Source organism: Rissa tridactyla, chromosome 6 (assembly GCF_028500815.1).
Source record: "Rissa tridactyla isolate bRisTri1 chromosome 6, bRisTri1.patW.cur.20221130, whole genome shotgun sequence".
Taxonomy (NCBI): Eukaryota; Metazoa; Chordata; class Aves; order Charadriiformes; family Laridae; genus Rissa; species Rissa tridactyla.
In genome coordinates this window covers 13692389-13714245 of record NC_071471.1, presented here as the reverse complement: position 1 = coordinate 13714245, position 21857 = coordinate 13692389, and the positions used below count along the sequence as shown (strand labels likewise).

The 21857-nt window shown below is 51.7% G+C and overlaps 2 protein-coding genes across 4 annotated transcripts; both read left to right on the top strand.

The window, feature by feature from the left end:
- Nucleotides 1-171: 171 nt before the first annotated feature.
- On the top strand, nt 172-9938 carry TBCCD1 (TBCC domain containing 1). 2 transcript variants are annotated; one of them, XR_008467068.1, is made up of 8 exons: nt 182-623; nt 704-853; nt 3567-3933; nt 4918-5104; nt 5248-5745; nt 8643-8801; nt 8957-9080; nt 9390-9938. XR_008467068.1 is itself a non-coding variant. In XM_054206192.1 (7 exons), exons 1-6 carry the CDS (start codon nt 291-293, stop codon nt 8770-8772), a joined length of 1665 nt encoding a protein of 554 aa, XP_054062167.1. In that variant the 5' UTR covers nt 172-290; the 3' UTR covers nt 8773-8801; nt 9390-9938. The 2 variants fall into 2 exon arrangements, 1 of the variants encoding a protein (XP_054062167.1); XM_054206192.1 differs by lacking the exon at nt 8957-9080 and having other exon boundaries at nt 172-623.
- Nucleotides 9939-10061: 123 nt separating this feature from the next.
- CRYGS (crystallin gamma S) lies at nt 10062-19091 on the top strand. Of its 2 annotated transcripts, XM_054206194.1 has the most exons (3): nt 13529-13555; nt 13938-16820; nt 18764-19091. In XM_054206194.1, exons 2-3 carry the CDS (start codon nt 16524-16526, stop codon nt 19034-19036), a joined length of 570 nt encoding a protein of 189 aa, XP_054062169.1. In that variant the 5' UTR covers nt 13529-13555; nt 13938-16523; the 3' UTR covers nt 19037-19091. The 2 variants fall into 2 exon arrangements, with proteins under 2 accessions (XP_054062168.1, XP_054062169.1); XM_054206193.1 differs by having other exon boundaries at nt 10062-16820.
- The last annotated feature ends 2766 nt before the right edge of the window (nt 19092-21857 follow it).

Here is a 21857-nt window from a genome sequence, read left to right as displayed (position 1 = left end):
CCGCCGGCCAATCGCCGGGCAGGGCGTCGGCTCGCAGCCCGCCGGCCCAATGGCGGCTCAGCGCGTCGTGCCGCGCCCTGCCCTATCGCCGCACGGGACAGAGAGCTCTCTCCAATCAGAGGGTGCAGCGTTTATTCCCGCCTCCAACCTGGCTACAGCAGCCAATCGCATCTTCGGGGAGGTGGCGGTCCTGCCCGGAGTCCTCCAGGGTGCGAGGGAAGGGCCGTCTCGTTGCTCTGCGCCGCCGCCGCTCTGTGCGGCACCGGAAGCGGGGTGCGGCGGCGGTCGCCATGGAGGCCCCGGTGCGGCTGTGGGTGAAGACGGAGCCGTTCCTGGTGGGGGCCCTCCCCGCCCCGCCGCCCGCCCGCCTCGGTCCCCACTACCTGCGGAAGATGGCGGCCTACGCCCGGGCTCGGGCGGCCGAGGGCTGCTTTCCGCGGCTGTCGTGGCCCCGCTGGCGGCACATCGCCTGCGGGAAGCTGCAGCTGGGCCGCGGCCTGGCCTGGCTCTACTTTGAGCTCTTCCACAGCCTCCTCCGGCCGGACCCGCCGCGCAGCCTTGAGTGGGCCGAGGCCGAAGCGGCCTGCGCCGGCCCCGACGAGCTGGAGCAGGAGCGGAGCAAGGCAGGAGCCCCATCCCGGGCCGGGCGGCATGGGGAGAGCCCAGCCCATCCTAATGCCTCTTTTTCTCCCCTCTTGGCTAGCTGTCAGTAGACACTCTGCAGTTCCTGCTCTTCCTGTACGTCCAGCAAGTGAACAAGGTCTCTCTGCGAAGGTCTCTGATTGGGGAGGAATGGCCCAGCCCCAGGACCAAGTCTCCCAGCCTGACTGGAAAATCCGCCAGCGAGAATAAGGTATTTGTGGCCATAGGATTCTCCTTGCGTGGCTGTGTGGGAAACTGCAAAGTCGTGCCTTGAGGTGGGTTGAAAAGTGGCAGGTTTGTTCCTGGGAGGGTATAACCCTGCCTGCGGTGAAGTTTAAGCTAGAGTCAAATTGGAGATTGCTAAACAGTAAGTGAAATGAAGTTGGTGTATTCTCTGCAGCAAAAGTTGTCTACGGGAATTTCCTTAGAATCAGACTATCTGTGGAAGTTCTCTGAGTGTTGTCCGTTCTCCTTTTGAGGAGCAAGGCTAACAGTATCTTGGCCTGTATCAGCAACAGTGTGGCCATCAGGACTAGGGAAGAGATCGTCCCTCTCTACTGGGCACTGGTGAGGCCTCATCTCAAAAACTGTGTCCAGTTTTGGGCCCTTCACGACAAGAAAGACACTGAGGTGCTGGAGCGTGTCCAGAGAAGGGCAACGGAGCTGGTGAGGGGTCTGGAGCACAAGTCTTGTGAGGAGCAGCTGAGGGAGCTGGGGGTGTTCAGCCTGGAGAAGAGCAGGCTGAGGGGAGACCTCGCTCCCTACAACTCCCTGAGAGGAGGGTGTAGCCAGGGGTGGTCGGTCTCTTCTCCCAAGTAACAGGTGATAGGACAAGAGGAAACAGCCTCAAGTTGCACCAGGGGAGGTTTATGATAGATATTAGGAAAAATTTCTTCACCGAAAGAGTTGTCAAGCATTGGAACAGGCTGCCCAGGGAAGTGGTGGAGTCACCATCCCTGGAGGTATTTAAAAGCCGGGCAGATGTGGTGCTTAGAGATATGATTTAGTGGTGGTTGGGGCAGTGTGAGGTTGATAGCTTTACGTAATGATCTTAAAGGTCCCTTCCGGACTTGACGATTCTATGATTCTGACTGCCTCTTTGCTTTTTCTGTTAGCCAAACAGGAAGGAAGCTTTTCTTACGTTGGAGGCTGCTTTCCCCTAATTCGCTCCAGAGTATTAGGATCACAGGGTCTTTCCTGGCAAAATTACATTAAGCCGTATTTCAGAGAGGGGAGTGAGTTAGTCGGCTGTAGACCAACCACATGAAAATGTTGAAGTCCCTCTAAAGTATTTTGAAAGAAGATAAGTGAGCTGGGTGTATTCAGTGCAGCTTGTGGGCAGCTCTGTATTTGAGCGTGAATTACAGATTCACAGCATCGTTATGAAGGTGGGCTGTAAACCTCAGCAGATTTCTGTCGTGACTATGTGTTATGAACTAGTGAAATGTAATTTGGGACAAGCTAAAATGATTAAAATGATTAAAAATAGGGACTGGGTGACTCTATACTGAAAGGTTGAGCAAATGGGAAAAGAAATCATAGAATCATAGAATGGTTAGAGTCAGAAAGAACTTTGAAGATCATCCAGTCCCACCCCCCTGCCCTGGGCTCTCAGCCTGTCCTCCCAGCAGAGGGGCTCCAGCCCTCCCAGCATCTCCGGGGCCTCCTCTGGCCCCGCTCCAACAGCTCCGTGTCCTTCTGCTGTTGGTGCCCCAGAGCTGGAGGCAGCACTGCAGGGGGGTCTCCCCTGAGCGGAGTAGAGGGGCAGAATCCCCCCCTCGCCCTGCCACCCACGCTGCTGGGGATGCAGCCCAGGGTGCGGGGGGTTTCTGGGCTGCCAGCGCACATTGCTGTGTCGTGTTGAGCTTCTCACCCACCAACACCCCCAAGTCCTCCTGAGCTGAGAGGAACTGATACAGGACTGTGTGTTGGATGGCTGTGGAGCATCCAGTGTTATTTAAAAGTCGATGTTTTCTTTTAACTGCTACTCAGGTATAGCCATTACATAAAACTGTGGACAGGAAGGAGGTGCATCCTCCCAGAGGTTTTGGTCCCGATGAGATTGGGGCTCTCTCCACTGGTGTTTTCTCTGAGCGATGGGGTGAGATTCCCCCAGCTTCAGTGATGCCTGATGTGAACCGTGCCCCTTTTTGAAATGGTGTAGCAAGGCTCGTCCGGTGCGAGAGGGTCTCTTTCACAGTGCAGGGATCTCCAGCCGCAGGACAAGACACTCGCAGCTGCTGGTTACATCCTTTTGGCTACAGTCCTCATGGATGGTGAGGACAACGTGTAATCACAGCTGTGTGTTGCTTGTTCTGCAGTTGTCAGGCCAGCAAACGTTGTCTTTGTTAATGTCTGCCATCATTCTAGTCTTCTGCTTTTTTTTTGGGTCCGGAGCCCTTTAGAATTTGAACTAATGGTTCTTTCAGAGGTCATTTGGTTTATTGGTCCGCTCGCCTGTGAAGAAATGACCCTCTGCTTTTTTTTTTCCCCGCAGTGCCTCAGAAGGTGGCACTGAATCATATCTGAAGGTCTGAAACAGATGGAGTGATTTTCCAATAGTGCAGTTGCAAGACCTTGACTGTCAGTTATTGATTTGTTTCCTACCTTCAGTTGCCAGCAGCAGCTGGCTGAATTTGTGTGGGAAGGATTGTAGGAGAGTCTGTTACTGCTTTCTAGAATGAAATATTTGGTACTTGGAGTTCGAATAAAATGTTTTTTTCTTTTTGGGGGGAAATTGCTCTCTGTGTTTTGGAAAAGCAGAGCAGCACAAGCAGTGAGTAGGAGACAGCATCACATTTGACTTGCTTTCCCTCTTTTAGAATGAGTGTAAGTGAGGATGCATTATATAAAGTTGGTGTTGATGGAGCTCGTCAGCTCTGTGAGAACTCACCACCTTCTTGTGTGTTTTTCTGCCCGCTAAGAACTGGAGCGATCAGGACCACTGTGCCTTCGTGCAGAGCCACCTCTCGGATATGCTGGAACTGCTGCTGGAGCCGGAGCAGCTCACTGCCTCCTCCCATTCCACCCACAGTAGCTTGGTGTCCTATGAAGCTGTCCGTGCCCTCAGCTTTCTTATTGAAGGGGGTGTGAGCAAATCCAGGATGGTCCATCCTCTGCACGAGCTTGCCCTCTGGCAGCCCTGTCACGGGCAGAACGGCTACTCAAAGGTCTCCAGAGCCTTTTCTTTCCCGAAGCTGGAGAGCTGGCTGCGGTCTTGCCTGACGACAAACCCTTTTGGAATGACTGCCTGCCTCAAGTCCGGGAAGAAACTCGCGTGGGCGCAGCAAGGTAGCTACACGTCCTGCCTTTATTTTTAGAAATAACTTCCCAGCCTTGGCTTCTCTTGCTGTCCAGGCATCTGACAGTTGTGGGGGGGCTTGCCTCTTTTTCCCCCTACTGTCAGTGGGGATGGGCAAAGTGACAGCTTAGAGGCGAGTCTGGGGGACTAGAGGGTGCTGCGTGACATCTGTGGGTATTTTTCTGGTCCTTGGATAACATTTGTAAGCAAACATTAATGACTTTATTTTCAAAGGCTCCTCTAAGTGAGGCCAGCATCACTATCCTCGTTATCCAAGTACAGCTAGACACAGAGAATAGATGACGTGATGTGTGTGGGGCAAAGTTGGGAACTGGTCTAGGTTTCCTTGCCTTGAATTGCATTCCTTCACCTGTAAGGACACGGGAGCGGAGCTAAGGCACCTTTCATCTTAGGAGAAAAAAAATCAGGTTAAACTGTTGTTTCCTCTGACTGCACAGTGGTAGGAGTGGCAGTGTGTTAGGTAGGACGGTGAGGTTACTCAACAGTTGTACTGTAGAGGGAGCATTTCACTGTCTTAAAACATGCAGTTCCTGCTTTCAACATAAAACTTACCCTATGGATCTTCCTGCCAAGCTGTCTTCTGTTCAGGAACAAACTTCTGGAAATGGAGGTGCCTAGGTCAGGGCTGTCTGTAGCTTATGGGAGGCTTTAGCTGCCCCTGAATAATCTTGAAGTGGTTTTGATCTTTCAATGTGCCCTGACTTCTGGAGCTTCTTTCTGCTACGTACTGCTGACCTGCCCAGTAGGCATGGGTGGATGGTATGACTGGTGTGTGAAGTGGTGCAGTTTGATGGTGCCATCCTTGAGGTTTTGGGTTGATTATTTTTTTTGAGGGATTGCTGAGCAATGTGGGCAGTGAACCGTCATGTCTGTGTCTCTGTAAGAATCAGGTATAGCCTTTACGTGCTTTTTTTTAAAAATTTTTAAATGTGTTGGTTAACTTTATTTTGCAGTTGAAGGAACAACCAGGAGAGCAAAGATTGCCTGCAATACTCGTGTGGTGCCTGAGGTGTTCCCCATGGTGATAATGAGCCAGGTGTACAAGCAGACGCTGGCCAAGAGCTCAGACACCCTGGTGGGGGCTCACGTAAGAATTCATCGCTGCAACGAGTCCTTCATTTATCTCCTCTCTCCTCTCCGGTGAGTTCTTGTTTTCCTGAGGCATAGATAGATGTTTTTTCAGCAAGTGTGTTCAAGCACTAAGTTCTTCTTAGTCCATCTAAAGCAGTGAAAAAATCCTGGTTTCGGTCTTTCCTGCTCACTGTGTTCTTGTTCTTTTGCAGATCCGTGACCATTGAGAAGTGCCGGAATAGCACTTTTGTCCTTGGCCCTGTGCAGGCATCTGTTCATGTCCACAGCTGTGACAATGTCAAGGTCATTGTGGTTTGCCATCGTTTGTGCCTTTCTTCCACTTCCAGCTGTACTTTTTACATTCTCACGCCTACCCAGCCTCTCATCCTCTTGGGGAACGAAGCAGTCAGCTTTGCCCCTTTCCACACCCATTACCCCATGCTTGAAGACCACATGGCTCAGGTGGGCTTGGCCACTCTGCCAAACTACTGGGACAGCCCCATGCTGGTGTGCAAGGAGAGCGGCGATACGAGTGTCTTCCGCCTCCTGCCGCCCTCGGACTTCTACACCTTTGTGATCCCTTTTGAGATGGAAGGAGACACCACGGAGACTCCGGGGGGGCTTCCCCATGCGTATCAGAAGGCACTGAGTCAGCGAGAGCAGAAGGTACAGATCTGGCAGAAAACTGTGAAGGAGGCAGGCCTGACCAAGTGAGTGCTGCATCCGAACAGGCACAGGTGAGCTGCGTTGCAGCTCCGCTCGGCCATACAAACAGGAGATTCATTTGATGTGGTTCAACAAAAATGCTTTAATAATGGGTTGCTTTGTGTGAGCCTTGTCTTACACGCCATTTATGGAGTCTTAGTAATTAGCAATCTTGGGATCCTGGTCTTTGCTATTAATATACATTCACAATCGTAACTCTGAGGGAGGTGCTTTGTCGTGATTGCATTTTCCTAGCTTGCGAACATCAAGGAAAAGCATGCCTAGGTACTGCTGAGGGCCGAGGTGAGGGCTCCACCCTGGCAGTAAGAGTTTACAGCCTACCTTGTGCTGGCTACTGTCTCTTTGCTGTCTCTCCTCTGCTTCCAGTGTCGCGTGCTGCCGTGGGTGAGATCTGGGTGCGTACCCTGAACAATAGCTCGACTAATTACTGGCCTGCAGCTGATTGGTGGTCACTCTTAGCCCAAGCTTTACACTGAGATTGAAGCTTTAAAATACTGCCCCATCTGTTGTTGAGATGAGCTAAGGACGTGCATGTGAACCATTCCAGCAGGTCTCCTCAGGGACAGTAGCTTTTAAAGTCGTCTTTATCAGATCGCATGGAATTCTCTGCCCAACTTTTCCTGTGCTAGCTAGGCCCGCCCTAGCCCATCTCATGTGCTGATGGGCGTCTGTTTGCTTTCTCAGCACCTATTGCTGAGTTCTGAAAAAGTTCACTTTGCTTCCTTTGTCAACGTGCTTTCTTCTGCAGCCAGCCAGATCGGGCAAGGGTACAAATCTCTGCCGACTTTAGCTGCTTTTATGTTTTTGTGGACCTTTTTGATGTGGCAACTTCCTCTGGGGAGCACAGAATATGAAAACCTCCTCTTGGGTCAAACTGTCAACACTTCCCATCATACCACGCTGAGGAGTTCTAGTCTGTTTGATCATCTGTTGTTTTGGAGGAGCTCCCTCTGCTTCCTGTGTTCCTTTCTGAAACCCAGGTGCCTCTGTGCCAGGCAAGGAGGAGCCTGCAGCTTGAAAGAGCTCTAGACTGGGAGAGAGGAAGGATTCTGGGGCAGGGTTTGGCTACAGGTGGGAGGGTGGCTGAGCAGTAGTGACCCAGTAGTGGTGACTAAAATATAAAAACCTTCAAAATTCTCAGTCCTTGAGTCTTGAAGGGCAGCAGAGAGGAAAGCGGTAACTTCAGCCCTTGTGCTAGCGTCATCTGTTGTGTCTGTCAGCCTCATCTAAGGTGCTTCTTCCCCCTGCAGCCGTTGTCCTCCCAAGGCTGCTGCTTCTCACCCCAGGGCTTTGCGAAGGTGTTTCCCCTCTCAAAATTTTACTGTTAAAAAATGTGAGGTGATACAGATGATGTGCTTAGATTTAACATCCTCTACAGCAGTCACAGGAGGCAAGAGCTCGGTATTGGAGTGACTTATTTCATAAAAGGGGAAAAACTGTGCCAGGTTTAGAAGCCTGCTGAAAGGAGACTGGGCAGCTGACAGTGTACAATGTCTCCTGCAGGCAGGGAAACGACTAGGGAGACAAGTAGGAAGCTTAGAGCAAACAGGATATCAGACTTGTAGAAAGAAAAAAGCTGCCATGCTTGAACTGGGAGGTGAAAGAGACTGTAAGAAATAAGAAAACGTCTTTCAAGAAGTTGAAGTTGTCTGAATGAGGAAAGTGGGGCAAAAAAAGAATGTAAATCCTGCCAGGCTGAAAGCAAAAACCCCGTAAGACAGGAACAGTAAGACAGCATGAGGAACAACTTGCAAAAGCATAAAATCCTGTTTCTTCTTTTTTGGAGCATATCAGACACAAAGTCTTTCAGGGTCAGTAGCAGATCAAGGTATATAAAAAGCACTCAGAGAAGATAAAACCATAAGGGAAGAAAGAAGTGGCTGCCTTTGTGTTCACATTCACTGGGGAGGAATTTAGGTTAGTTTCTGTCCTAGAACCCTGCTTTCTGGGGAATGTCTCAAATGGAAGCGATAGTACAAAGGAGAGCCTTTAACTTGAAAAAAGGCCTGGGTACACCAAGCCTCTCTGAACTGGAGTGGCACGAAACTGCATAGGTCTGCTTTGCTGCTTTTCCCAGTACAGGGTGGGATCAGCCCATCAAATTAGGAATGGGTTCAAAGCAAAAAACAGGTAAACTGTCCACAGGGTATTGAAAATGTTCATGTTTTACGTGGGTTCTGAAAGGAATTGCATAAGCTCAGAGGAAAAAAAGTGCAGCAGGAGTTACTCAATACTCGTGCCACCGTTGGCTTAAGAAATTGTGGAGCTGAGGTGATGCCAGGTGTCTGGGATGCTATTCTGGAGAAATATTGCCGTGAGCCTGCACTGCTCTTGGACATCCACCAGTGGCAGAGGCAGAGCCTGAGCGAATTATATACCCCGTTATTGCTGGTCTTATAAAAAACATCCCAGAAGTTATTTGCCAGTAATGGGAATTATTTGAGGAGTGTTGTTTAGATGCACATTTTTTTCCTGATCTCCATCCTCTCTCTTTCAGACACTGTCAGAAGACAATTTTGTGTCTTCAGTGCTTAAATGCTGGTTACTAATCTTCTTTTTCTCTCTTTTCAGACAAGTTTAATCTGTGCCCTAAAAAATAAAGCAGAGGCAGCCCTGTGGGGCAGGGTTGCTGTACTGGTGGGATGAGGGAGTTTGCATGACTTCCCTAACTCCACCAAGTTCTGCCTTTGGGGTTCATTGTATCAATATTCACTTGGTAAAAACCTTCTCTGGCCGGTACGGGCAGCTCATGAGCCAAGCCCAGCTCTTAGCTGATACATATGGAGGCTTGTTTTGGTAGTGAAGGTGAGGTTTAGAAGTAGAATACTATAAATAAATGTGACCTTTGCACACTTCCCTGCTGATTGTCTTTTGGTTTCAGGGATCAGCGGAAACAATTCCAGATGTTGGTAGAAAACAAATTCTACGAATGGCTGGTTCAGACAGGGAACCGTCAGCAGCTGGATAGCCTTGTTCCTCCTGCGGTAGGCTCCAAGCAGGCAGCAGGATAGCATCGTGTTCCTGTGCAGCGAAAGGAAGGGTGAGTGGAGGGCGTGTTTCTCTTGATTCTTCTCTGTCTAGAAGAATTGTCCCATGTTTCTGTGCACAGCCTGGGCAGAGGTAGAAGGCGTAGAAGACTGTTCAGTGAACATTCTCCCGAGAGCCTTGCGTTTGCTTTTCGTTCTTATCTTGCAGGCAAAACCGCTTTTCAATTTGAACCTATTCCCTGTGTACTCAGCACCTGCCTTGTTCTCTGCAGTTGTTCTGTTTGATTGGTCGGGCACATCTGTGTGCGTCTGGAAAGGCAGATAGGCATATTGTACGTAATCTGATGTAAAAACTTGTTTGAACAGCTGCTCTTTCAAGGAGGCTGTGTGCCTTGTCTGTACTTACCTGTCTCATTTTTTGCTTAAGAGAATCAAGACTTCAAATAATTCTTACTTTCTTTCTCTTCCCAAGTAGAAGTAGTTTAGGAGCTAGCAACAAGCCCTTGTTGTGTTTTTCTGCCATTGCATGTTTCAAACCATTAGAAAGTTGTGGCTTTTTTTTTTTTTCCTTTTTTTTAGTCTTTGAGTTGCTTTTTGAAGAACTGTTGGGAGTGAAATTTACTCTTCTTATTTTGTTACAGAGTTCTGGGAACAGGCAGCCATACGCTGAAAACAGTTCTCACTAAGACTTTGCTGCCATCCTGCCTGAACACACTCGACGTGGACGCGACGCCCAGCCTCGGCGTGGGTGGGACTGTCTGGTTGCTTTAGGAATTTTAATCACTGCCGCTTTCTCAGGAGTGTGCTGTAACTAGTCTGTTGATAACTGAGAAAGCGCATGTCACTAGAGGAAGATGAAGTATGCCTCGTTGCAGACCCTTTAGAGGGGAGGCTGTCATCGTGGTTAGCGTCTCCGTGGTGTGCAAGTATCCAGCAGCGCAGCACTTCCCAGTGCAGAGGTGGACGCGGCGCCCTGGGCATCGCGTGCATCTTTATGGTACGAGCTCGCCGCGCTGTTTTTATAAATGTGTAAAAGAAATGTTTGATTTTTTTATGAATGAAATTCAGTGGATTTTTATTTTTTTTTTTTTTATATGAAGGTGGCACTTAAGCAGCGTGATGATACGGCATTAACTTCCTTATATGTTTGCATTGTTTTGACAAATGTCAATAAAACAAGAGTTCTCGGATGAGCCTGGTGCGTGTCCTAGGGAAGGGGTTTTAACTGTACGGTGGGTGTTAGAGGGACACAACCTCTTTGCTGCTAAGTGATGTCAGCTGGTCAGCTGAGAGAAAAGTGCTAATTTATTCACAGCCATGGAATTGAAGGTTTTGAAGGCTGCCCTGGCGCAGCGTTTTATACAAACACTCTTTCCGACCTTTAATATTTCTTGTAAAGAGTATCAACTCGGCTGAGTCCCGTTCTCGTGTGCTAGTGAAACCTGTCTTGGGGAGATGTGCTCGTAGCTGAACACCTAAATGAGCTGGGCAACACAGGCTAAGGCGTTGCGTGGAAGACCAAACGCAGCAGCTCTGCGCGCCTTCTGGAGAGCTATCCAGAGAGCGAGGGGAAGGCAAGGGCGTTTAGTGCTCTGCTGTGCACGGCTCTTCTGATGCTAGAATTATTCTGAAGGTCTCTCTTGGCTCCTTTTCTTGATGAAATATTTCGTGATGAAATACAAGGTGAGTTTATTCCAGTTAACCAACTTTTAAAGGGGGGGATGTTCAAAGCGACAGCTTTGAGATGTCCTAGTGAACCTCCTGAGTTGCCTTTCGATAGGTCGTGGATTGTGGCTGGGCTCTGATCTTCATAATACAGCATTTGGATAAAAAAATATCTGTTAAGTGGCCTTACAGCTTTCCAGCAGCAAGAGCTGTAAGCAGCAGCACTGGGCGATCCAAGACACCTGAAATGGGAAGAAGGCGAGACGCTGGTGAGCACGTCTGTCTCAGACTGTCATATCTGCCTGCATTTAGCGGAGCGGTGGCAGCGTACATGGGGTGGCATGCAGAGCTGCTGTTGCGAGACTGCTTGTCCTGACAGATTTGAAAATAGGGTCTGTGCGTTTCAGGCGCTGCTGTGCCAAATTCGTTTCCCTTTGTCTCGCTAAGCCTTTCGGGCTGGTGCAGTGAATAGCTGCAGAGGTGTTTTTTCATCATGCGCTGGCGGGGGGGTGTGGGTGTACATAAGCCAGCAATCCTTGCCCTCCCTGCTCGCTGGGCCAGAGCGTGGCTAAAAGAAATACTTTTGCTCAAACCGCAGATGGCGGTTTAAGAGTTTTGAGTTGAATTTGTGACGCTGGCAGATTTTGTCAGAAATTTGGGCACTGTTCTCTACTATCTGATGTGTGAAATCGCTCGCTTTGGGGGTGTGCGGCCATGCATTCTTTTTCTCTGTCGGGCCCCATTTGGAGCAATACTAGCTCAAGCTGAGGGTGTGCTATAAAAATATGCAGCCTCTGCTGCGCAGGTGTTTCCATTGGGAGCTTTTGGAGTGGAGCCTCTACGCGGAGGCTGTTCTTTGCAAGCCTGCGGTGCCTGCCCTGGGTGCGTGTTCCCCGTTTCCCGGCTGCATCCTTTGCTGCATGGGAACGTTCTCCGATAAGTATCAGTTCTCTTCCTCACGCATGAGGATGGGCCTTTTAGAGCTGCCGAGGATGCCGTCTTGTTTAACATGCTTGGAAGGGAGAGAGCAGCCAAATCGCCCCCCGTCCTCCAGGACTTGGCAGGGGGCTGCGTGTTTTGAGTGCGTTTGGCAGAGTTTTGGTGTTCTGAGTCAGCAAATGGTAACAAAGGGAGGATGGCGAAGCCTTCCTTTATTCCATAATCCTGTTTGCTTTTCTGGAAACCGTCTATAGCCTCAGAATCACTGACTCAATTTTTGGATCCTATTCTCATGACGAAGCGGCTGTCTGGTTTAAAACGAGCCCATTATAAAAAGGGTGCCTCGGATCCTGGCTGTTTGTAACAGCTTCTGACGTTCCTCCAGCACCGGGGAGCTTGGCTGGAACAGAAAATGTCCAGAGCTGGAACCAAGGTAAGTTTATTTGCAGCCTACACATGATTGTGGCTAGGAGTACAGAATTTATCAAGGGTAAGTTGTGGAGAAACTGTGGTATCTTTGTTCTGTCGACAGCTTTCCCCTCTGTCAGTCTGTCGGCAAGAGGAGGTGCCTGAAATCCCTCCCCAAATGGAGGGAAGCTGGAGCTGAGCCCTCCCTAGTCTTTTCCCAGATCTTGGCTGTTTCCTCTAGGTGTGGCTCTGCGAGAGGACGGAGTCGAACACAGTGACTGGCTGGTGAGGGGGTATTTTAAAATACACCGGGACCTGATGTCTTGTAAATTGACGGTGGCTGTGCCAGCAGCGAACGTGACGAGCCGCATTTGCAGAGCGGAGTCTCGTGGAAGGCTGCCTTGGGAGGAGCTGAGCCGCAACGCCAGCGGCAGCCGCCACATCCCCCTTCCATGGTGGAACAAAGGGTGTGCTGCGAGAGAAGGACGCCTGGATGATGACCATAGCGCCGCACGCAATAGCATTCCCTGAGAGATTCACCGTCCTCGTGATTTGGTGGAATCGGCAGAGATGAATTTAAACCGGAGAAGGAGGTAGATCAGAACAGCTAGAGTGGCGTGCATCAGATGGGGATCTAGCTCTAATGCTACGGCCTTCAGTCTTGAAGTTAGCCGAGCTGAGCTGGCTGGTCACGCAGACCATGTTGCAAGGTTGGGACTGGGCAGGGATAAACAGCTGGGAAAGGAAGGTGAGAACTTTGGGCTAGTGGCCAGTGTCCCCTGTGAAGTGTTAGACAACCGTTAAGAGGCTGCGGACAGACCTACATCTTTTCGTGGTATTAGTTTTTCTTTTGGGTTACATTCCTTTTAACCTGTGGAGGCTGTAAGACCCCAGGGGGCAGAGAGTTTGGAAGCAGAGTGGTTTTGTAGGCAACTGGCTGGCGCTGTGGGAGACCTGGATTCAGTCTCTGCTTCTCCCCACCTTTTGTCTGTGATCTTGGCTCAAAGTCGTTTGGCTATTTCTGAGCAGTCTTTAGGAACTGAGGAGGGTGTGCCGCTTCCTTCCAACCTGGTGGCCATCAGACTGCAGTCTATGTACCCGTGCATAAAGAAGGTGCTGGGGGAGATGTGACTGATTCACGCTCAAGTCTCCTTAAGTCTCTTAAAGAGACTTTAACACATGCTGCCTTTACCCCTGCTGAAAGCCGTGTCCCCTGTGAGCGTGCGACAGGGAATTTGTTGATTGTGTGCTGCCGTGGTGCCGCAAAAGTGTCCGAGAGGAGTTAAGTCAGTGATAGAAAAGATGACATCTGCACTCTCTGTGCCATGCTCTTGCCTAGCATGTTCCAGGGAGAAGAAAAGGGCAAAGGAGAGAATGAAACGCTATTTCTTGCAACCTAAGCAAGCCGTCTGCCCTAGAAAGGGGTTACTCCCCCGATGCTGCTTGCTTAGAAGGCAGTGGGCACTACTGGTTATTGCTTACAGTTATTGTTTATGAGTTTCCTTCTAACAGAGCTGCTGTTGGGAAGAAATATGATACCTGCTATGAGGTGGCCAAGGGAGAAAGAGTGTTACAGTCCCGTAAGGAAGCTCTGCTATGGCAAATTGTTATCTGGCAGGTAAAGCCCCAAAAAAGCAAAGTTTGGGCAGTGAGCGGTTACCAGGTTCGTGCTGCGAGCAGAGCAACTGGGATGGCTCTACTGAAGGAAGGCGATTTGCATCAGAGTAAGATGCAGCTGAAACAAACTGACGAATCTGGAACTGAAATCTGTAATTCACCTGTCATTATGCTGCAGGTGAAAAGCATCAGTCTGGTCTGTTTGTGCCTGAATCATTAGAGGAGAGCTGAGAAGCGCTGAGTGTGAAGGTCTGAAAAGACTTGAGGGTGTCTGCAAAGAGCTGTGGTGGAGAATGGGTGGGCAGGAGCCCTCTCCTTAAGTCTTTACCTATAAACGGTCTCAGAATAGAGCAGCGAACGCTTTTGGTCACTGTTCTGTGGGAATGGTCGTACCCTTAATGTGCTCTCGGATTCCTTTGGCTTTGTGGCTTTATATAAGTACAGGGAAAACACCCTCGCGGGAACACCAGGTGGCTTTGCCAAATTGAAGTTCAGCTGTGTTAGGCTGGGTGGGGAAGGAACATCAAATGAGCTTTTTCTTTTCTGTTACAAAACTAAAGGCCAGCTTACCCAACGTCACGCACAGGTGCTGTGATAGGGCATCGCAAGAGAAGCTGGTTCTGCTGGATGCCAGCCGCGAAACCTGGGCAGCTCGTGCGGAGCCAGGACCAGAAGTGAGGGAGACCCGTTCCTTTCCCTCTGCCAGCCGCCCTCGGTGAGGCGGGAGGAGGCATCCCTCAGCCTGGGCGAGGTGCTGCCTGCACGGAGACCAGACCTGTGGTCTTACAGACGTTGGGCAGAGCTCCTCATCGAGCGTGCTGGGTGCTCACTGTGCGGACAGGAGCAGGACTGCCAGAGCCGAAGGGGCTGCAGAGCTCTGGGAGTGGGGTTGAAGAAGGGGAGAGCTCATCAGCTGTCCAAGCGAAGGGTAAGAGCGGAGCTGCGAAGATGCATCCCTGTGGACCAACCTGGGGAAGGTATTACTGGTGTGCTGTGGCTTCCTTGACCGCTGGCTTCAAGAAGAGGACTACTGGTGGTGAGTGATTGCCAAACCTCAGTGGGCAGGACTTTCAGCGTTGCCTCTGGGCTCGTGCTGGCAGGTTTTTCAGGTGATACCTCTAGGGACAAAGATCCAGAAGCAGGATCTGTAAAACAATGGCAGGGTTGTGGCTGGCAAGGGCGGACCGGTACGGTGAAATACCCAACAGCAGCAGTGTGGGAAAATACGAACGGGACGTTTTAGTGCTTCTACAACTTTTATTCGCTTGCTGGAAAGATGGTGGTGATCTCCCAGCTCTCCACTGCGCTGAAGATGGGAAGAGCTTGTTCAGGAGGGAGAGAGGTGGGGCCAGGTTGCTTTGTGTGCGCCAACTGCTTTGCAGTGGGAGATCAGTCCCTTGAAAGTAAGAGGAAAATGTGAGGGAAATAACATTATCCTTATGAAGGTCTATTAACAGTCCGCAAGACCAAGGACATAAATCCTCTGGCATGATTAGTCCGACTCCCCATATGCCTGGTCAGGCTGGTGGGATGCACTGACCAACCAGCTCTAGGAAAACTGTGGCCAACTTATTTTTTAACACAAAGTGAATGGAAAAAAAAAAAAAAAGTAGGCGGGTTGTCCTAGATTTGATTCTATCTCCTGGGTTGAAACTGTCCCAGTGAACAGTATTTTTAATGGCAGCGATGTTAGATCAATCTCAGTAGCCAAAGCACCACAGGTGAAGTACAGCCAGCTTAGGAGGAAAAGGTGGGGAAAAACTATGGGGGAAAATGGATTACAGAGATGTTAGATGTTTAAATCATTGTGGCCAGAAAAATTCTTTACAGAGCATGTGGGAGAATTGGCTGAAGCAATCTCAGATGCTACCAAATAACCCGGCAGCGTGATGCCATACTGGAAGTCTGGAAAAGGTGAAACGTTGTCCTGAGTATGCACTGCATTGGATCAACCAACTTGCACGTCGACTGATTCAATGCAAGGCTCTAAAAGACCCTGCAGTAAGTCATTGAACTCCTGTTAAGGTGGAAGATGGGCTGAAAGGGGTCTGCTGAGACCAATTCATGTCAAACTCGTGTAATTTTTGGCATGGTCTGACTTCCTATTACTGTAAGCAAGAAAGGGATACAGTCAAAGTAGACGTGGTGGTTCGGGAACCCTTATTGCAAAGAGCAGCTCTTAATGAATAATCGTCATCTAGAAGGATCTAAAAATGGGGCTGTACAAAGGACTGGTCTGGATGTAGGGCTTGGCAATATTTCCACGAAGGGCTTTTTGAAGAAAGCACGCGTTGCCTCTCTGGGCCTGGCTGGGTCGGTGATACCTCGGGCAAGAGGAATGGGATTTGCTCACCAGCTCTCGAGATCATTTCAAAACGGGTTGTGATCAAGTAGGGGAAAAAGTGTCCCCGAGCAAAGTGCTTTGCAGTCAGCTGCCCTGGCTGCTCTTGGGAAAGAAGTGCGGTGATGGATCGGAAATTCGTCAGCTGTATCACAAACTTGCAGCAACCAAAGCAGAAGAAGCCAACTGCAAATGCAATCCTCGGATGTCCGAAGAACTGTGCTATCCGCCACGTAGGTGGAGCTCTCCTTTAGTTTTTCTTGGCACCGATAAAGCTCGTGTGTTGTCCAGCTTTTGTCGTTGACTTTTGCGAAAGCAAATTGTGGACCTGTTAGAGTGGGGGCAAGGAGAATGATCGCAGGGCTAGAAGACATGACCCAGGAGACGAGAGACCTCACCACCCCGTTATCAGTAAAGGTCTAACTGCAAACACTCCGTAACCAGGTATAAATGAAGTGCTGCTTAGAACAGTCTGTTGACTACGTATGGCTCCCTTGGCCATAATTGAGTAACTACTGATCTAGAGAAGGTGGAAGGGAAATGCATTAATAGTGTTTTGCTGCAAAGAGGACAGGGACTTCACCAAGGGAACTTTGGGTTGGATTGGGACAGAACTAGGTGCTGGGAAGGGCAAGGCATGGGTGGCAGCTGGAGGTGTTGGGGCCAGACTGGTGAATCACCTGCCAGGGTTAGTTGGGATGCAGTTGATCCTGCTCAAGGGCTGGACTGGATGACTTTTTGACATCTCGAGGGCTCTTTTTTCAGGTATTTCACACTGTGATGTGGCTAGAATACAGACGTACGCATGTGCTGGGGGACAAGGAACCTCCCTGCTTTCCTTCCTCTGCTTGTGTTTCAGGTCACCTTCTATGAAGACAAGAATTTCCTAGGCCGTTGCTACGAATGCAACAGCGACTGCCCTGATTTTCACAACTACCTGAGCCGCTGCAACTCCATTCGTGTGGATGGAGGCACCTGGGTGGCCTACGAGAGGCCCAACTTTTCTGGGAACATGTACGTTCTGACGCATGGCGAGTATCCCGACTACCACCACTGGATGGGCCTCAATGACCGCCTTGGCTCCTGCAAAGCCGTCCAGATAGTAAGTGCAATCTCTTCCCAAGGAACACTTTAATTTAGACGCCTATCATTAAAGGATTTCAGCATGCTTGTGGGTGGCTCCCATCTTCCAGGGGACCCATGGGAGCTCCCTTGGAGAGGACGGCTAAAGGGGGTTTCCTCCTGCAGTCGTGCTCTGGGAATGGCAAGGTGTTTGGTGAGTGGAGAAGGTAAATGTCTTCCACCCTTGACTGCAATGGGAAAAAGCAGATCCCTTTGAGTACTTTGTAGGTGAGTTTCCATATCTGCGTATTCCTCCAAGGACTTCAGTGTCTGGGCATGTTGCTCCGAGGTTTGTCTCTTGCCTTCCCCCATTATGTGCTGCCAACTGATCCAAATCTGACAATGGACACAAGGCTTGTAACAGTGGGATGTAGATTTTGCAGGAGCACCTAGAGCCTCTTTAGCAAGCCAGGGCTCCCTTCTGATAGTGGGAACCGAATCTCAGTGTCACCAAGCCCCTCTGGGCATGGGGAGAACAGCCTCAGGAGCAGACCTGGAGTGACCAGGAGTGGGAAGGGGATGCCTGAAGCCCTCCTTGGGCATGCTTGGGGCAGCCCGGTGTCTCCTGGTGTTAGGAGAGCACAGGGCAACGCGTCTCCCCACTGCAGCACGCGAACTGTGCTCATCCCCTCCTAACTGATGGTGGGGGGAGATGCTTCTCCAGCCTCTGCAGCACTTGTCCTTCCACCAGCCGGAGATGGGATAAATGTAGGTTGATGGGGAGCTGCGTTTACACCCCATGGAAGTGCTGGATGGGAGAAAGGAATAGAGGAATGATCCCTTTGTGAAGCTTATGGGGAGCAGCACCCTTTAAAACTGGCCAGGATGGGCGCGTGGGTGGAGTGTGGGTTGGGGTTGAGTCACTATGTGCTGCTGCTGCTTCTTTGCCATTTAGTGGGGATCTGTGCATCGCTGACTCCAGTAGCACAGCCATGGTCTCCCACTGCATGGAGCAGGTCTACGCAGCCCTGAAGGGGTTTTGCTTTTATGTCTGGAGGTCTAACGCCCCTTTGAGGCTGTTGTGGGTTTGAGCTAGATCTTTCTATAGGGCAGGGAGAGTTTCCAGCCCGTTCAGGGCACTGATCTGGCATAAGGGATGGAGCCAAAACATGTGGCAGGTATAGCAGGAACACAGCTTCCTCCATGAGGGTGAAATGTGGAGGCTTTATCCTGCATATCCACCTGGTGCCTCTCTTCCCCTCCTGTGCTCGGGGGGGTCACATGGGGACCTGCGACACAGGCGTTGGGTCAGAGTGCCCCGGAGAAGCGGCAGTGGCAGCGCACAGATCCGAGAGACCCAGCTGGGGCTGGCAACGAGAGCGGGCTCGGGGAGGCGGGGGAGGACGGTGTCCGGGCAGCTGCAGATTAAAACCGCCACAAGTGCCTTCAGGCAACGCGGCGCTTCAAATCGCAGTGGAAAATACCCGCGCTGTGTTTGCCTGTAATACAACCCAGCTGGGGTCACCAGCTCATTAAACTCCTCATTGCCCGGAGGAGCGGGGAGTGGAGGGGGGTCCGTCTCTCCTCCTGGTGCTCGTGTGGGGTGGCTGAAGGGTTCAAGGCGGCAGCAGGACGGGCAGGCTGCCTGGGAGAGAGCGCCCAGCACCGGCTGAACGGGCCTCATCCCTCCCTGCAAAACTGGGACTGCGGTGGGGGATTGGGCTGAAAGCGTTCTCTGCTCCAGCTCGGTGCTTTTGCACATGATGTTTAGTCAAGAGCTACCCCAAGCGGTGCTTTTGGGGGCTGACGTTGAACCATTCAGCCCCGTCCTGGGGTGCTGGGTGGGTGGTTTGTACCTGATCCGAGTCTGACTGTGCCTCAGTGCTGCTCCCACCTGCTGGTGACCACCAGAGCCAGGGTTGTGTTGGTGCCTCCTTCCAGCCCTCTCCCATTTTCTCTCTCCCCCTTTTTTTTTTTTTCTAGCCAAGTGGAGGCCGGGGCCACATCCAGGTATTTGAGAAAGGAGATTTCGGCGGGCAGATGTTCGAAGCCACCGAAGACTGCCCTTCCGTCATGGATGAGTGGCACATGCGCGAGGTCCATGCCTGCAGAGTGCTGGAGGGCACCTGGGTTTTCTACGAGCATCCCAACTACCGAGGCAGGCAGTACCTGCTGCCCAAGGGGGAGTACCGCAAACCCGTAGAGTGGGGAGCGGCCAGCCCCGCCGTCCAGTCCTTCCGCAGCATCTCCCAGTGAGGCAGCCCAGTGACTGGGGTGCCGGAGGCCCTCAATAAAGCAACCGAGTCGCTCAGCTCAGCCTGTCCTTGCTTATTCCTGGGGTCTGCGTGCGAGTTGTCCTGCCCTGGCAGAGCTGGTGTGGAGCCAAGCCTCCTCCGAGCAAAACGCCCTCCTCCAGCCCCAGTTGCCTCCATCTCTGCGCTCTCCTTCCTCCCGGCTGGCCCCATCCCCTCCCTTCCATCCCACTGCTCCTCTCTGGGAAAAAGCCATCCCCAAGCCGGAGCTTGTGCTTGGCCAGTGGGGCAGTGGCACCACCCACCGCTGGGACTCCAGTTCTTGGTGCTGTCTGTGGGTGGCTTAGTCCGTCGTGACCCTGGGGAGTCCCTGCTTGCTGAGTCTCCAGCTGCGCTGGAGAAAGGGCTGCTGGTGGCTGGGGAGAAGGGATGAGGTCTGCATCCGTGCCACGTGCATCAAGACCCCCACCCTGGGGAGCCTGGGCAGGCAGCAGACGGCCTGTTGCTGGAGGAGCATGTCCCTCTCGTGATGCATGTGGTAACGGACCGGGGGGAAAGTGGGGATGAGAGGTAGAGATCTCAGAGCAGGCAGGAGGGAGGTGGCCGCCAACTCCATGGGGGACGCTGGGGACCAGTGTGTCAGGTACAGGATGGCGCTTGTAGGTGTGAGACAAGGGGTCCGGCTGCTTAAAACGGGGCTAAGCGCCATGTCCAGCTGGGCAGCTGGAAGGGGAAGAAGAGGCTGGACGTGGACAGAGGCGGTGAGTGCCTCTGAAAGCCACCCTGGGATGGGAGGTTGCTGCTGAAGGATCTTGAAGGGCGGGAAGAGGTGCAGGGAGCGGCGGGGACCCTGGGGCTCCCAGTTAGCCCAGTTTACCACCAGCTGGAGCACCCCATTTTGTCCTGTGCCGCTAGATGTCAGGCTGGACCTGCGCCGTGGCTGCACTCCCGCGCTCAGGAATAACTGATGTCGGCTGTGTGGGGCACTGTGCTCCCGGGCACCCTGGGGACCCCCAGCCCGTTTGCATATCGAGCCAAGGGGCCTTGGGATAATGACGCTGGATGTAGAAGCAGAGCCCTTCTAGCCATGCTGCGCGGTCTCTTCCCGCTTGATGTATGAGGTTATTACGGAGCAGGGAGGCAGGTTAAGTGATGCTTGTCAAGCCGCGGTGCCGCAATCCCCCAGGAACACAGCTGCCGGTGGGGAGTGGGAAGGGGCTACCGAGAGGGGCAGCTCCAGCCCCACGGGCTTCCCCCGGCACAAAGGTGGGCTGAAGAGAATCGTCTTCCTCCTCCTCCCGTGACCCTGCAGTTCACCCCCCCCAACCTTAGCCCCCTGCCCTGTTTCAGTCCTTTGCTGCAAAGGGTGAGGCATCTTCTAGGACAACTTTGGTCCTTTCTCCTCCATCATGGGTCAGCAGGATGCAGACATTTTGGTCTTACGGTTGGGTCTTGGTGCATTTTTGTCCCCCAAAATATTTCTCCAGGACCAACCAACCCTCCCAGCTCCCGTTTTCCCCCTGGCTCCCATCAAAGCTCTCCAAGGGCTGCCGGCTTCTGCCCATGGAAGGCACCAGCTCCAGCACGGCCTGGCCCCCAATTTTTGCAGGGAGCCTGTTGCCGTCCCCATTTTGGAAGGAAAACCTCCTGCAGGTAGGTGTACTCTGGCCAGTGCGTTTCCAAACATCTCCTGCCCTGATTTTGGGCGATGTCTGCCTGGGCAGCGTGCTTGTCCGTCCTTCATCCTCCGCGGTGGGATTTGTCCCGCTCAGCAGCAGATGCTGGAGCCGCAGTGGGCAGATTTGGTGTACATCCACCCAGGGGCGTGGGAGGGCCCAGCCCTGGTTCTGGTTACCTTTCCTCCCCTCGTCCTTCCCTTCTGCCACCTGATCCACCCAGGAAAACGCAATTATCCCAACTCTTTTCCACCCTCCCCGGCTCCTCTGGCTGGATTTTGCGTTGTGCCCCTGAACGTTGGCAACGGCCGCGCCTAACGATAAAATATGCTAGTTGGGTGTTTTTTTCATTCTATTTATTTATTTATTTATTTATTTGTTTGTTCTTCTTTATTTTGTTACTATTCGAGATTACTTCTTCCATCGGGGGCTCCCTCGCCGGGGCTGCTGGCGGAGCAGAGCGCGTATGGATATGAGCGAGCTGGAGCTGGGGGGGGCGCAGGCAATCCAAACCCAGCCCCGCCGCCGTTTTCCGCTTGACAGCTAATTTCCATTTTTCAGTATCAGGGGGTCTGCTCCGGTAATTGGCATGCAGATTGTGTCTGATGGGCCTGTTAGACACGAGAAAAGACTCTGCTAGTTAGAATAAGCCAACCCCGGGCTGATGGATGGGGCGTAAGGAGGTCATTGTGAGAGAGAAAATACCGATGCCCGCGCACAAGCACCCACGAAATTTCACATTTCATGCCCTCCCCTTCCCCCCCCCTCCCAGCTCCTACTTTCTTTATCCGGCAAACTGTAATCTATCATATTTCATTGAGACAAATCCTGCTCCATTTCTCTCTCCTTTTTTTTTCCCTTTAAGGGAAATGTGATGGAACTTACTCCTGGATTTAATAAGAAGATGGTGCGGCGTAGCAGGAATTAAAGCGGTGCCATGCTTCATTAGCAGCTGGGGATCACATGGAGCTGGCCCAGATGTTAATTACACTTTGGGAATTAATTGGTATAAGGCGTTCCTCTCCTCCACCATCTGTAATCCGGCAGCTTTGCAAGGACTTATGGAAGCAGAGACCACTGGGTGGGCGCCTGTGTCCCCTCCTCGCCCTGTGACAGAGGGGCACAGAGGGGCTTTGAAATCCTGAAGCC

Bases quoted from the DNA above. Each gene is read 5' to 3' on its own strand.
- CRYGS (XM_054206193.1), top strand. From the start codon at position 16,524: ATGTGCTGGGGGACAAGGAACCTCCCTGCTTTCCTTCCTCTGCTTGTG. The intron at 16,821-18,763 runs GTAAGTGCAATC...TTTTTTTTCTAG, and splicing joins CCTGCAAAGCCGTCCAGATA to CCAAGTGGAGGCCGGGGCCA.
- TBCCD1 (XM_054206192.1), top strand. From the start codon at position 291: ATGGAGGCCCCGGTGCGGCTGTGGGTGAAGACGGAGCCGTTCCTGGTG. The intron at 854-3,566 runs GTATTTGTGGCC...CTGCCCGCTAAG, and splicing joins AATCCGCCAGCGAGAATAAG to AACTGGAGCGATCAGGACCA. The intron at 5,105-5,247 runs GTGAGTTCTTGT...GTTCTTTTGCAG, and splicing joins TATCTCCTCTCTCCTCTCCG to ATCCGTGACCATTGAGAAGT.